This window comes from Girardinichthys multiradiatus, chromosome 20, assembly GCF_021462225.1.
Source record: "Girardinichthys multiradiatus isolate DD_20200921_A chromosome 20, DD_fGirMul_XY1, whole genome shotgun sequence".
NCBI lineage: Eukaryota > Metazoa > Chordata > Actinopteri > Cyprinodontiformes > Goodeidae > Girardinichthys > Girardinichthys multiradiatus.
Window position 1 is genome coordinate 29,845,997 of NC_061812.1, and position 15,277 is coordinate 29,861,273.

The 15,277-nt window shown below is 40.6% G+C and overlaps 2 protein-coding genes across 4 annotated transcripts in view; one reads left to right on the forward strand and one right to left on the reverse strand.

Moving 5' to 3' along the window:
- The window catches only part of LOC124856714 (low-density lipoprotein receptor-related protein 1-like), a 149,324-nt gene that overhangs the window by 26,277 nt on the left and 107,770 nt on the right, over positions 1-15,277 (reverse strand). For all 3 annotated transcript variants that reach the window (XM_047347470.1, XM_047347471.1, XM_047347469.1), the window contains exons 28-41: positions 14,435-14,566; positions 13,568-13,795; positions 11,957-12,131; positions 9,615-9,709; positions 9,365-9,514; positions 9,114-9,254; positions 8,821-8,946; positions 8,569-8,700; positions 8,306-8,440; positions 6,611-6,740; positions 6,390-6,516; positions 6,158-6,309; positions 5,950-6,074; positions 5,489-5,863 (exon numbers count right to left, since the gene is read on the reverse strand). In XM_047347470.1, coding sequence (XP_047203426.1) covers positions 5,489-5,863; positions 5,950-6,074; positions 6,158-6,309; positions 6,390-6,516; positions 6,611-6,740; positions 8,306-8,440; positions 8,569-8,700; positions 8,821-8,946; positions 9,114-9,254; positions 9,365-9,514; positions 9,615-9,709; positions 11,957-12,131; positions 13,568-13,795; positions 14,435-14,566 — 2,223 coding nt within the window. The remainder of the gene's footprint in view (positions 1-5,488; positions 5,864-5,949; positions 6,075-6,157; positions 6,310-6,389; positions 6,517-6,610; positions 6,741-8,305; positions 8,441-8,568; positions 8,701-8,820; positions 8,947-9,113; positions 9,255-9,364; positions 9,515-9,614; positions 9,710-11,956; positions 12,132-13,567; positions 13,796-14,434; positions 14,567-15,277) is intronic.
- LOC124856716 (delta-type opioid receptor) lies at positions 745-3,786 on the forward strand. The gene has a single exon (XM_047347478.1). It carries the CDS (start codon positions 1,365-1,367, stop codon positions 2,379-2,381), a length of 1,017 nt encoding a protein of 338 aa, XP_047203434.1. The 5' UTR covers positions 745-1,364; the 3' UTR covers positions 2,382-3,786.

Consider the following 15,277-nt stretch of genomic DNA (forward strand, 5'->3'; position numbering starts at 1 on the left):
CCATATTTTCCAAGACTTTGAAGGAAGACTGTTAATAATAATGAAAGAGGCCTTTTCTCAGGACTGGATATGACCTCATTAAGTCTTTCCCTCCTCTGGCCAAATACCCAGCAAGGTTCACTGCCAGATGAGACACATCTTCAGTGTAACACCAGACATGAATCACTGTTTCTGTTATGAGTTTAGAAGTTCTGAGTAAAGCAATGCTGCTGCGAAGTTGAGCAACTTGCCAAACAGCTCCCTCTTGAATTCGTAAATCACTGTACAGTAAAAATCGATGTACATATAACCAATTTGTTCTTATTTCCTCTTTCCTCAGAGCTGTTAATGAATCTCTTTTTACACAACCTCCTTGAACTTTTTGTTGACCTGAACTATCTATGAATGTACAAATGTGCTGTTGCCAATCATACAGATGAGTTCCCTTTATACAGCTCTAAATGTTGGCACGGATTTTATGGTAGCTGCCTGCAGTAGGTGTGATAGTGGCTCAGTGTTTGCTATCACCCTGGAAGTCAATAATTACCCAGATTTTTCCAGGCAAACGCCGTTTCACTGACTTTTCTTGTTTATTTATATTATCTATGCATGTCTTGTACATGCATGCACAAGGACAAGGCTTCTAAACAATCTTATCTTTTCAGATAAGACACTGAAATGATGAAGCATGGGAAGAAATGTTGGCAGGCCTCATTAGGTCCTCCCACAGAAAGCTGACCAACCCATTTCTGCTGTGCTGTCTCATAATAGGTCCAGAGTTCACCTACCACTTATCCACTAACAGTCAGGCTTTTCACCTTCTCCGTCCACCTGCTGCTCCCGTTACACTTTTTAGGGAATTCTCTCTCTTCGGAGGACAGAGGATTGTGGATCGATGTGTCCAACTGAGGCGTGATGTGGAGTTGCAGGCTGCTGTGAGGTGCCAGGAAATCACAGACCTCAGCTTACACCATTAATTTAAGCTCAACAGGAAATCAAAGAGGAGCAGAAAAGCCACTGGGGTTCTCTAGTCTTCTACACAGGCATTACTGGAGCAAGCTGATTGGATGACACATGGAAAATAGATGCAACATTGGAGAAGTCTGTTATTTTGATGGCTATGTTTCGATGGGAGCATGTCAAGAAGCTGGTGTTTATCTGTGTTTAACCATCACCTTCTCCTCTAAATACTGGCTGGTAATTGTCAGCACAGTTACTGGTAAATGTCTGGAAATCTGTGTGGTGTTATTTCTCAGAAGACAGTTATTGACTGAGCAATCATTCCTGCATGTATTATCAGCTGTTTTATGGCTGGGTGAGCGAAATAACCAACCAAACTGTTTTTGAGTATTAACAGGGTCAGAGTGACTTGGACTTAAGAAACGATGCTGAACTCTTCTGGTTCTGAAGGTCTGCTGGGGAACAGAAGCAGCGATGGTTTGGCCAGTGTGGAGCAGATCCTTGTCCCCATACTGGATTCACTGATTCTGATTCTGGGAGTTACTGGACACACTTTAGTGATGGTGATCTTGTGTGGACGACAGAGGAGGGGGTTAGGACAAGCTTCACAGGGCTTCATGATGGGCACAGGGACGGACGTCCTCTTGCTGGCTCTGAGTGCTGCAGATCTGCTCCTGCTCTCCACGATTCCCTTCTACACAGCTTCCATAGTCATGCAGAAGTGGCCTTTTGGGAACGTCATGTGCCGTCTGGTGGGTTTCTTGGGATCCGCTTGCTCATCCGCCAGCGTCTTCACTCTGGCGGTGCTGGCTGTCTCTCGCTATCTGACTGTGGTGAAGCCTACCAGAGCATACAGCCTGCTCACCCCTCGCAGGTTTTCCATCATCGCCGTTCTCATCTGGGTTCCAGCCTGCTCCCTCGGAGCCCCTCAATTGGTTTTTCGCTCTGTGGGACCCCCTCGGCAAGCACCTGATGGCCTTGCTTGCTTTGCCTTCCTTTCTCACCAGCAGCAGATGATCTACGGACTGTTTCACTTCCTCGCAGCCTTCATGCTTCCACTGGTCACCATCGCGGTGGCATACGGCAGCATCTACGTGTTCCTGTTGCGGGGCCAACATGCCGGCAGGGCCCCTCAAGTAGAGCGCTATCAGAGAAAAGTTACTCAGACAACAGCCATGCTGGTGCTAGCTTTTACTCTGTGCTGGCTGCCCTCGTATGGACTGACGCTGGCCTTACTGGCGAATAAGAACTCAGGGGCCAGTGGGGCCACGCCGCGTTATGGCGCCTTTAGTGTGTTTGCACGCTTCATGGCAACCTCCTCTACAGTGATGAACCCTTGCCTCTATGTACTGATGTCCCAAAAGTTCAGACAGGATCTACTGAGGATTTTCAAGAAGGAAAGCCAAAAAGCAAAGAACAATGTGGTGATGTCTGCTGTCTGACAGAGTTAATGTAAACAACTCACTGAAAAGCAAATGTTGTGCTTTAGGACTTCTCAATCAAATGTTTGAAAGCAGTATTCTACTGAACCTGAAACATTATGCCACTTATGTGTGAAAAGTAGGAGAACTTACTCTGAATTAACACATTCCTGGGAAGAGTGGCGAGAAAAATCACTGTGAACAAATCAACCCTGTAGTGAAACATGGTGGTGGTGGTATGATGCTGTACGGATGCTTTTCTTCACGTCAACAATCCTAAACATGAAGCTAGAGCTAAAAGGGAATGCTTTAGATACATTGTTCTTAAATTGTGGTAGAAGTACAACATGTCATTTCTGGGTTGCCTACAGTGGTAGTCAATAATAATAATTTGCAAAATAAATATGAATGTAATAATTGTGAAGAAATTAATGAGAGTAGACCAGGAACAAATGCTGGGGCCAACTTATGCTGTGATCCAACCCCCTCAAAAGTCCAAACTAGGATCTGAAAACGATATTAAAAATTAAATGCATTCCTGTTTCAAGTTAAAAAAACAGTGAGATTTGGTAATTGATGCATGGTGTTCGTTGACCTGCTTTTAGCAATACAACATAATACCTCATTTCTCTGTGTTTTGTACTGTCAAACAGCGTAGCGACTAGTTTAATAAAGCACGCTGTATAGTGCAGTATGTGTGACTTGCGTCGTAAGATATACGTTAGAAGAAGTGCAAATAAGCAGTTGTTTTTATTCTTATTTTACGACTTCGCTGTTACTAATGGTGTGCATGGAAGATGGCCATACTAGATTTCGAGGATGGGGTTGGTAAACAACCTCTGACCTTCCCACGTGGACCCAGACTTGTCGGGACCTTTCTGTTAATTTCCCCAACTTTAAACTTGTAAATGTCAATTTCAGAATAACAATGAAATGTGAAATTAAACAGCCTCTTCTGACCAATCATGCAAAGCCAAAGAAATAATACTGAGCAAAAAATTAAAAAGTTTGAATTCCTCTTGTTTAAAAAAAAGGTCTGTTAAAATGGTGGGTCTTATAAAACTTTTTATGTTCTTGGGTTGTTCTTGTTATAAAAGAGTTTGAAAGCGAGCACTATAGATCAAAGCATATTCATAAGTGCATGACCTAGTTAAAGTCCAGACTTAAATCTAATTAAAAACCTGTGGTAATACTTGAAAACTGATGTTCATAATCACCTTCTCTCCAATCTGACTGACCTATTTTGGAACGAAATACATATCATCCTCTATTCCTGATCTTTATTATAGTTTGAGAATTTTATTGCTTAAGACAATCACAAGACTTGCTCTGGGTGTGGAGGGTTTAAAGGCCCAGTAGGAGACCCAATTCTGAATCACATTCCTTGTAAACAGATTAAAGTAAAGGCACTTTGGTAGAACATTAACACTGCACCTGTGTTTTGTTGATAAGGTGAATGAAGGTCTATTTGTCTCGTGGCCTGTTGATGTTCCTGTCCATTTTGTTCTCAAAGCACAAATCAAAAAATAATTCCCTTTTAATTATGGGTTTGGCAACAACTTGAGAAGAAAGACTTCCTGGTGGGAGTTTTTGTGAAAAATCTTGCAGCTTTCTTCTCCACGAAGACTTCTCATTGGGGGGCTGATGTTTAAACAGTGGCCCTTTTTTTAAATCAAAAGAATGAGGTAGGAAAAAAATGGTTTGGCAAATGAAAGGGTTTGTATCTTGGAGGAGAGTGTGGGAATACAGGAAAGATAAACAGAGAAAATAACTGGGCCTTGCAGAATAATCCTTACCCTTTGAACTTCTTTGTCATGTCCTGTAACAACCTCAAACGTTTGTATATTTTAATAGGGAATTGAATGTAATAGACCAACACAAAGTAATGCAGAATGGTCACGTTGACAGAAAATGACACATGGTTTTAGAAAGAGAATCACAAATTCAAATCTGAAAAGTGTGACATACCCATGTTTCCTTTACTCTGATACAGCTAAATACAATCTAGCTCAACACCCTTCAGAAGACACCTGAAATGTAGATGGAGTCCATCTGTGCACAGTTTGATATCAGCCTAGATCCAGATGTTTGGTGAAAGCCTCAGAGGTTTGTCACAGAACATTAGTGATCAAACAGCATCCAAGAAGGACAGCAGAACAGTCAGGGATAAAGTCTTAAAGTTTGAAAAGGGTTAAGTTATAATACAATAATCCTAGATTTGAACATGTCTGCAGTGTTCAAGCTATCTGAAAATGGAACAAGCATGAGCATGAACATAGCAAGAGCTACAGTGGAAGTGTTTACATCTGGGTCTGCAACCTGCAGCTCCAGAGTCCCATGTGGCTCTTTAGTCCCTGTACAGTGACTAACCAATAACTCACCAAATATTATGAAGCACTGAATGTGACCTGAAGATTTTGTTCAGGTGACTTTTAATGGACTACCTGAAATTGATTTCTACAACTGAATGACACTTAAAGTACAACAAATAATTTTAAGCCTTTTTTTCATCAAGTCACAACCAGATGCTTTTTTTCCATTTTCTGAAGTGTTCTGTTTGCGATATTTATAAAGATTGGGTCATATAGGCTGTGCAGCTCTACAATTTTTGAGGGGAGCAAAACTAAGGGTAAAAATTACTCTTTAGGTGGTAAGGGTTGCTGACCTCTGGTTTAGGTCAAAGCATACTCATGGATTAGAATGGTCCAGTAAAGGTCCAGACCTAAATTCAACTGGCAATTTGTGGCGAGAAGAAAATTTATGGTCACAGATGCCTCTCTATCAAATCTGACTGAGTCTGAGCTATTTTGAAACAGAGAATAATCAGACATACCCAAAACACAAAGCATTGATTCAGAGGGGCTGAATACAAATAAGTACATGCTGCACTTTTCAGATCTTTGATTGCAAAATTACAAAACCATGTATTATTTTCCTTCCACTTTCCAGTTATGCACCACTGTGTTGTGTTGTTTGTCATAGACAACCACAGTAAACTACATTGAAGTTTGTAATATTACAAAATGTGAAAAGGTTTAACAGTTATGAATTTCTTTTATAAGGCTCAATAGCTAGGTTGGAGGGTGAATGAGTTTCAAAACTAAAAAAGAAAAGTGGGGATAACTCACTCTCTACAACAGTTCTGCGGTCCGATCCATTACTGCTGATCTGCTGGATGTTACCAAAATGAATGTCACTGAAGAAGATGCGGTTGGCTCCTTTGGCCCCTCCTCCTCTATAATCAAATGTGAGTGCAATTATGTTCTTCATGTGTTCTGGGTCTTCAAACGGCTTTATGGGCGCGTTCAGGTTGTTCTCGTCCGACAAGTGGACGCTTTTCAGTATGGTGCGCTCCGAGTAGAGAAGGTAGCCGTCGTAGTCGCGGCAGCCTTGGCCATCCTCGGCCAACATGCCGTGAGCGCAGGCGCAAGTGCGCTGGCCGTTGCCACGGTAAAGACAGAGCTGCTCGCAGCCGCCGTTGTTGACCTTGCACACATTAGTTCCTGTGAACAGGAACAAAAATAATGACATGGACTGATTTGATAATTAAATCGAATTATACATATTTTTCCTCTTTGGTTTTGCTTACCTTGTTGTCTGGCCCTGTTGAAAACCTTGATATCCTTAAGCTGCACCCCAATACCAGTTCTCAGAGAGACGGAGTCTGTTGCATTGTCCTTGCTGCCTCTCTTAATAGAACCATTAGCATGCGTCCTGCATGAAAAAAGCAGAATTCAACAAAGGTTTATGCTTGGAAACGTAAAGAAAACCATACTGACAGCTGGGGAATATCTGACCTATCACTCCAGTAGATGTAGCTCTCAAACACAGACACAGAGAACATGTCCATGTTGTTGCTGGCCAGCACCACCTCCCTATTTTCTCCAGTCTCCAAGTTAATGCGCTCAATCTTGTCTGTCCTGGCATCACACCAGTACAGCAGACCCTCCTATGCACCAACATGAAGTAATTATGATCCTGCATGCTCCCTGCACTTTAGGTATTAAGAAGTGGTCCGTCGTGGCCTACCTTATAATCAATGGAGATCCCATTGGGCCAGCTGATACTAGAGTTAACCAGGATTGCCCTCTGTGAACCATCCAGGCGAGACCGTTCGATACGAGGGTACTGACCCCACTCCGTCCAGAACAGGTAGCTGAATGGAAAAGCATGTAGCAACACAGAAAAGCTCACAGATGACTTCCTTAGTAATCAATACTAACATATGCCAACAGATGTGGAGTTCTCACCCTTTCTCAGGATTTACAGTGATGGCCCGTGGCTTGTCCAGGCCCTGGGAGATCACCACGAAACGGAAGGAGCCATTCAGTCGAGCCACCTCGATCACATCGAAACCTTGGTCGGTCCAATAGATGTTTCCTGTTAGGACAGAGGAGAAATGTTGAAGCACATACAGATCCGTAGACATGCTATATGTATGACATAAAAATATTTACAGCACTCAACATTTTTTCCACTTTATTTAGTCTGAAAAGTACAGGTTTTTCCTCTTCTGTCTCTATTTTAGTGCAAGTGTTTTTCGTCTCTCAGCAGAGAAACAAAAAATAAAATAAAAATATAATTATACGATTTGAAATAAATCAGTATACCAAGTTAATTGCGGACAGCTCAGAGTTTATTACCTACTCTTACAATGTACCACCAAGCTATTCCTTAAAAATGCATGCAGGATTTTTAACAGCAACATGTTTTTACTGAGGGGTGATTTACAAAAAAAAAAAAACTTTTTGGAGCCATTTTCTAATAATCCTGGCCCATTTTTGTGTGCTTGTAAAACTGTATTATAGGTGAGAATCGTGGTTTTTTTCTATAACTGTAAGTGTTTTACACTCTTTACAATGATGTTCACAGTGAAAGAGAGACTGTAATGACTGCTGCAGCTTCCTTTCTGTCTGTGTCATGTGATCTACTCTTTATGGTGTAAGACAAAACACAGCTGAAACCCGGGGTTAATGAAATTCAAGAAATGGAGAATAGCTTTTTCTTAAAGTTTTTTCCACACACGATAAACTGAAATATGATACGACCAACATAAAAAAGCAAAGCTAACATGCTAGCGCTAGGCTAGCATTTCAGCAGACCATGAAAACACATGAAAACACAGCAGGAGCAAGATGCGAGTTTCTTGAAAAAAGCTGTTGCATGTGTTGAATCAGATATACGTTGCCAGATCATTGTTTTCTAAACAATTTAACATGTGGTTGGAGCAGCACATTGTGGCTGACCTGCCGAGGCGTTTGTTTAGCCCGTGTCCTTGATAAGCCTTGATGTGCTGGCTATTGAAGCACTGACTCCAGTTGCAGCACATGCTGTGTGATTCTCACCAAACATTTTTAGATAGGGTTTTCGTGAAAATCTCCTAAAAACTGGGGATATCTATGTGGCTTGTGAACCTTTGTAATACAAAACTTTTTCCTTCCACTCAACTTTACAATTAAAATTCCTTAATATAGCACTCTGTGAAAAGCTAACTTCTTTGGCAATGACCTTTTGTGACTTACTGTCCCTGTGGAGGGTCTTAATAATTGTCTGCTGAGCACTCCCCCATGATTTTGTACTCCACAACACAATATTTCTATATTAAAAATTCCTTCTTTACTGGTCTTATGTAAGATTCTAATTTTATGAGAAACTGCATGTTGGGTTTGCCTTATCTGTAAAGCATAACCATCTGAATTAGGAGAAATACATGCTCTGTCTGTCTATACAATATAGAAGTGTCTGTATTTGAAGTAAATTAATAAAATCATTAAACTTTTTGATGAAACTTAATTGCACCCGTTTATGAATTCTTTAGTTTCCTGTTTTAAATTATGAATGTTAAAAACAAAATATTTTATCTCGATAATGAGCAAATGAATGCATTGTTTTTGAGTAATTCTCAATTTTTACAATATCCAGTCCTTTTTAGTGATGCCTCTCACCAGCTATCCAGTCAACAGCGATTCCCTCTACTCTCCCAATGCCATTAGTAATCACGTCTTCTCTCCAGGTCTGATCTCTCTTGGCCCTGCTGATGGTACTCAGGCCCATATCCACCCAGTAGATTGTGTCATTCTCTATCGGAAAGAAGAAAATAAACATTTTTGGTAACGCCATATGATAAAGCGCACTAGCTTCATTTGTAAATAGAAATATTAACTTTAAAGCCATAGGAGAAAAATATAAATATTTAGGAAAGCCTTACCAGCATGAAAATCTATGCCAACAGCTAGTGAGGTGCCAGAGACTGGCACCAGAGCATCAGACTTGTCTGAAGGGTCTAAAGGAATGCCACGAATCCCTTCATGAACAGAATACAGAAGGAAAGAGCCCACTCCTGTAGACAAACACAAAAGTAGCTCTTTGAAATCAATCTACTCCCTGACCATTTATATCAGCTTGTGAACCAAAATTTTATTGAAATTAGGATCTTTGTTTGCATGGAAATGTGTCCTACCCTCGCAAGACTGCTGCCCGGTTCGCAGGCTGTATCCTGCAGTGCACATGCAGGTTCTGGTGGTCGGGGACGTGGGGAGGCATAGCTGGGAGCAGTCTCCATTGTTTTTGCTGCAGAGATTGGTGCCTGGGAGCCGAAAAGCACAAACGCACAAAATATATCAAAGATGAGTAACAATGGCATAAACAGAGGTGCTTGGGATAAACATTCTACATGCAGGCTTTAAATTAAACCCTCTGTGAGACAAACACGCACTTTTTCTTTCGAAGAAATCTCAAAAACAAATATTGCACCTTTTTGCACAGTTTCGTTGTAGATCTTCATGTGCATCATGGGCGAAGTGCTGTTCCTCAGGACCTTCCAGTTGCCACCATCTTTCTTATCACATGTTCCTATCTGGTCAGTTCCCTGGTCCGCCCACCACAACTTATCCCCTTTGGGTGAACATCACGCAAAATAGTGATTATCAGTTTCTGTAAAAAGCCACAACTAAAACTGTGAATTTCTGAAAGTAGCCGCAAGTAAACATTTTAGAAAGGCCTACCCATAATAGCAAGAGCTGTAGCCTTGATGAGCTTGCCCTTGGCGCCTTCAAGCGTCTCTAGTCCAGAACCGTCCAGTTTACAGCGGTTGATGGTGCCGTTTCCTGAGCTGATCCAGTAGAGCTGATTCGTATCAAAGTCAATGGAGAGGCCTAATAAAGAAAAAACAAAGTATGTATGAGCAACTTTCTGTCCTCATCACTAAGGGGCGCTGTCTCTCAGTCACAAACACAGGGACAGCAGGTCTCTCACCAATAGGGCCCTTTTGGTTGGTGAAGAGGACACTGCGGTTGCTGCCATCTGTGTTGGCCATGCTGATGTTGTCGCCATCTGTCCAGTACAGCTTCCTGATGTGGACACACAGATAACCATCTATTTTAGAGGCTTTTTAAGAGGAGAACACATCAGAAATGCATGATGGAAAGAAAAATATTTTGCCATTGTAAACTTTGAGCTTAGCTTTAACCAATTCATCTTACAATGCCTCACAAAAGTATTTTTATTCCTTGTACTGTTCACGTTGTCAGGTTACAGTCTCAAACTTCGATGTATTTTATTGTGAGTTTGTCTGCTAGAACAACATAACTGATGTAGAACAAATGATACATGGTTCTGAAACTCTTTCACAAAACAAAAATCTGAATATTGTGGCATAGGATACGTCTCTACCAGTTTTGCACATCAAAATGTTTTTGTCTATTTATTATTGCAAAACCAGTCAAAACCAGTCAGACTGGACAGAGAACCTCTGTGAACAGCAATTATCAAAACTTGCCAAAGATTCTCAGTTTGATTAAGGCCCGTCAGTTTAGGTGGATGGCCAGATTTTGGTAGATTTGGGGAGTTTGGCATATTGTTTTAGAACCAAGGTCTGCTTTACAGTTCTCCACATCTTTCTCTGTAACCTGTCTACTGTGCTCCTTGGTCTTCATGATGCTTGCCAATTATGTTCTACTTGGTTTTCAAGGGGAAGGGACACTTTTGCCAAGCACAGTATGTCTTTGCTCTCAACAGATTCCATAAATTCCTTCACCTTAGAAAACTTGGAAAATGAAATAAAAGCTTCATTTTAAGTTATTGTTTTAATTTCTTAACTTAGTTGAGCGTAACATAAAACCTACTTACACTTATCTGATATTGTTATCGTGCGTCATTGTGTATGCAGGTCACTCAGTGCAGTATATATTTAATGTGTATCATTTCCTGTTAATTCGGACCACATCCAGCCACACCCTTTAATATATTTGTTAACATGTCTCGAAATAAAGAGACTTAGATCTTCAAGTGTTTTTGTGCAAACACACACACATAGTTTATCCAGCCCCAACCTTTCTTGACCCCACCCACTCCAGTTGGGGTCAAGTGTGTTTGTGTGGCAGAGAACGCAGACAACCCCAGCATATGGTTCTAACATCTGCTTCTCATTTTCACTCACACCAAAAAACGTTCTGCTCGGAAACAGTCCTCTGCTTTACTGAGTCCTTCAAAGAGACGACGGAGTAAACAACAACACACACGCTTTCCAAATGGAAATCAAACACTCAAAAGCACACATATTCCTGCAGAATGCAAACACTGTGTATTAAAAAGTACAGATGGTTTGTCTGTGAGCTGTTTGACTGAGGGGGAGGCTGGGGCCAAATTCTGTTTGGAGATTAGGGGGAGGAAGTTTCAGGAGGGGAAAAAATGAATGTTTTAAGTAACGCAGGAGGGGACAGGATGTAGGATAAACAAAGGGAACTGAGATGGAAAAAAAGAGACTGAAAGACAGAGACACTGGCAGTGAATCAGACATACGGAGTCTATCTGAGCTCAGAGGGCACCAAAATAAAAGAAAGAAGCAACAGAGGACAGCAATCAAATGAGAGAACAAACTTTAAAGCCACTTTCAGAGTTAGAAATCTCTTAAAGGTTAGCACCCCGTTAAGAATAATAAATAACAGTGACTACATGAAAGGGGAAAACTGTGAGAGTCCAAAGTATTGTGTTTTTGTTATCTGTAAAACCAGTAGCAGTTTTTGATATGGACAATATGGCTCTTCGCCCAGGGCAGCAATGTCTGGGGTACCCTTAGCACTCAGGTAAAAAAAAACAGTTATCTGTTACTTTTCCAGACGAGCGTTCTGCAGATTGTTTGAATGTCCACTCAGTGGAAAACAGTGCCCCCACCAGTGTTTTACATCATGTAAGCCCTGTTAGAAAATATTTCACCACAACTGGCAAATGCTGCTGAAGCCTGAGTCTGATTTGAAGCCTTCAAGTCGCCGCTAAGCTAAAGGATTTGTTCAACCTTTTGTAGAAATCTGAACCACATTTGATCATGTCTAGTTCTGAGTAGAAAACAACTTGGTGAAACAAAAGCTGGCTTGCTCTACACTCAAGACAGATTCTTTAAACAAATGCTAAAACTGATTAAACCTTTATTTATTTATTTGCTTTAGGAGGACTTTAAATGAAAAGTACAGTATATAATAAGGTTGTCTATAAAACTACCTTTGCAATGCACCCAACTAGTCTCAAAAAGATCAGTTTTACGTTGCTTCTTTATGATGAGCCTATTTCTATTTCTGTGTGCATGAGTGTGTGGTACTGACCCCAGTACTGGATGCATCACTAGACAGTGTGGTTTGTCCAAGCCCTGGATGACAGCATTTTTAAAGGAGCCATCCAGTCTGGCGACGTTAATCTGTTTCTTATTGGCATCATAACTAGTCCAGAACAGGTTCCTAGACACCCAGTCCACCGCCAAGCCATGTGTATTGGGTAGATCTGATGAAACACAAGAACATTTAATTAAAGATCAGCTCCTGGGTTTAGACAAAACCTCAACAAGCTTTTTTTAAATCAGTTAGACATCAGAGAGGTCAAAGGAAAGACTACAGTATGAACCTTTATTCAGTCATTCTCTTTATAACTGCTGCTCTTTTACTTTATCTAGATAATGGTCAGGTTTTCATAATTTTCTCAACTGAACAATGTGTGTCTATATGCTAGTTGTCAGTCAGTCAGTCATTTTCTACCGCTTATTCCATAGTGGGTTGCGGGGGAGCTGGTGCCTATCTCCAGCAGTCTATGGGCGAGAGGCGGGGTACACCCTGGACAGATCGCCAGTCCATCGCAGGGCAACACACAAACAACCATGCACACACTCATTCATACACCTAAGGTCAATTTAGAGAGACCAATTAACCTAACAGGCATGTCTTTGGACTGTGGGAGGAAGCCGGAGTACCCGGTGAGAACCCACGCATGCTAGTTGTAATTTGCATAATTTAAAATTAAACTTCTGAACATAAACGAAACTTCAGTTATGTTGTTTTAATAAATCGTGCCTCAAACTCTAATACTGATCAGCGAGGAGCTGGTCAGGACTGCAGGAGCCTTCATAAAAACAGACTATAAATTTGGGTATTAGTGAACTCTCATGATGAACTGTAAACCTCTACAAAACATTCTGAATATAACAGAGGAAGGATCTAAGACTGCAGATTTGTTTCATGTTACATGGCTCAGACGTAACTCTGAAATTGTGGACAAGCAAATCAGTCCTTTTAAAGAACAAATAAAGAACTGGCTTCAGCACCAGCCCTGGTTTAGCACTGGGAAATCTCTGATTCTGAATGATGTCCACTACAGGTAAGATAATAACCACTCAAAGTTACCCAAAAGAAGCCAACTTAAAAAAAGTATTTTCTTTATTATTTAAAACAGACTATGGAAATATGCTGTATCATAGTAATTTCTGAAACATGTTTGACACTGATTTTTATAAACTGAAATTTACTGGTTGCTGTTACACATTAATACTAACTACTTTGTTTTAAGACAAACCACTGAATTAAGCATGCAGTGGTTGGATAAATGTAACATACATGAATGACTGGAAAAACTAGAAAAGCAGTATGAGCCCTAAACCCTTCAGACAGCAAGAAATCTTTGGTAAACTAAAGCACTAGAAATTTTTTAAAGTCATTTCTAACTTAGATTTGACCACGAACCCAAAATCAACCAAATGTTTTTTTTAAATCACAATTTCAATTATAAAAACATTTTGGTTAATGCTGAAAATCCTTTGTAATTGTACTACTTTATTAAAATTTAGAGCAAATATCTGGGAGGAATCTGTCCAAACAGACATTCCCTTTACTAGTCTAAGTAACAAGCCTTTGAAAGATAGTCTGGCTTGTCTTGTATTTTGTCCTTACCAGCAGAGACCACAGTCTCAACTCCGGTTCCATTAATAAATGCTCTCTTGACTGTTTGTGTTCGCACATCTGACCAGTAGATGCGGTGCTCTAGAGCATCATAGTCCACTACGGTCACGTTGTCGATGTCCGGCACGGTGAAGGAGATGATGTAGTTGTAGTATGGGTTATCTATGTCCACTCCTCTGATCTCTATTTGTCGAGCATATAGCAGAAACTGACGAGACTCTGCGGGGGAGACAAAATGCTCAATAAAATGAATCAAGTGGTAAATACAGCAACATGTCAAATGGGGAATCTCTGAGAAGTAACTAATGCCTAATCTGTGAAAGGATAGTTGCTGCAAGGAGGAATGCATCTTTGTATATGCCACTTGAACAAACTTGAACAAATTCAATTTGATTTTTTTATTAAGGTTATTAAATGTGGCAGGTTAACTCAATACCAAAGCAACGGTGGGGAGAGTAAATTCAATCAGTGGAAATATAAAACCAATAGGATAATGTTAACAGTCCGTGTTTGTTTAAATCTGTGCAGCTTCAGTGACAGACAGAGAAAATGGAAAGGGGAATTGAGATGGGAGCTTAAAGACTCTGTCAAACTCAGTCAGGCAAGAATATGTTGTGGATGCGGGGGACAGTCACAATGGGTTCTCAGATCAATCGAGAATCATGCCCTGAATATTAAACTCAAACAAAAAACAAACTGCAGCTGCTTAAAGAGGAAAACATTATTCTAAGCTCAAACTTTCCTTCTTCAGAGACTCATTCTTCTGCACACATGCAGCAACAAAAAACAAACATGTAATGAAATCAAAAGTGTGTTTCCTACCGCAATGTGCATTTATTTGCATGTGTTCAGACTTACCAAAACATGTTCGTTTGTCAGGGCCCAACTTCATAAGGTGAGGACAAGCACACGAAAACGTCTGTTTGTAGTTGATCAGACAGAGGTGGGAGCAGGGTTCTTTGCCTTCTTTAGCTGCACAGGGGTTAGGAGCTGGACAGAAGAAAGAAGGACTCAGAATGTGTACAAGCACACACAAGAGCACTTTATTAGCTGCACTTGATATATTATCCTTAACACAAATAGTAAATTAGCCAATCAGCATCAGAATAGGGAAGAAAGGGGAGGTCGTTAGTGCCAAAGAAGTTGATCAAAGTATATCAGAAAATGCTGATCTACCACCAGTTGGGTTTACAGAGAAGGGTCAGAAAAACAAACAACAACAAAATCCCATGAAGAGCAGTTTGTGGATGAAAATGCTTTCAAACTTTGTGTTCACACTTTAAATCGGTTGATGGGGCACTGTGTGGCTAAGTGGTAGAGCTGGCGCACCATGTGTGAAGGCTTCAGTCCTCAATGCAGCTGGCCAAGGTTCGATTCCTGACCCTAGGCCATTGGCTTAGAACCTTACCGGTTAGAATATTCAGTCTTTACAAACTGACTGATGAGAAAGTTTTTTTTCTTTGCCTCCAGTGGTACTGAAAGTGGAAGCCGGTGCCTTATTGAATTCATCTAATTAATATTTCCACTAAGGATGATTTCATTAATGCAGTTAGAATTTTTTGTTGGGTTTCAAAACTACCATCTCTATCGAAGAACTTGCACAATATTTTTTCTGTTCTAAGAGCTAAAGATCTTAGCAGAACAAAATCAGAACTGGTCTAAATCGAGATGTGTAGGTTACATGCGAAAGAAATTGGAAAT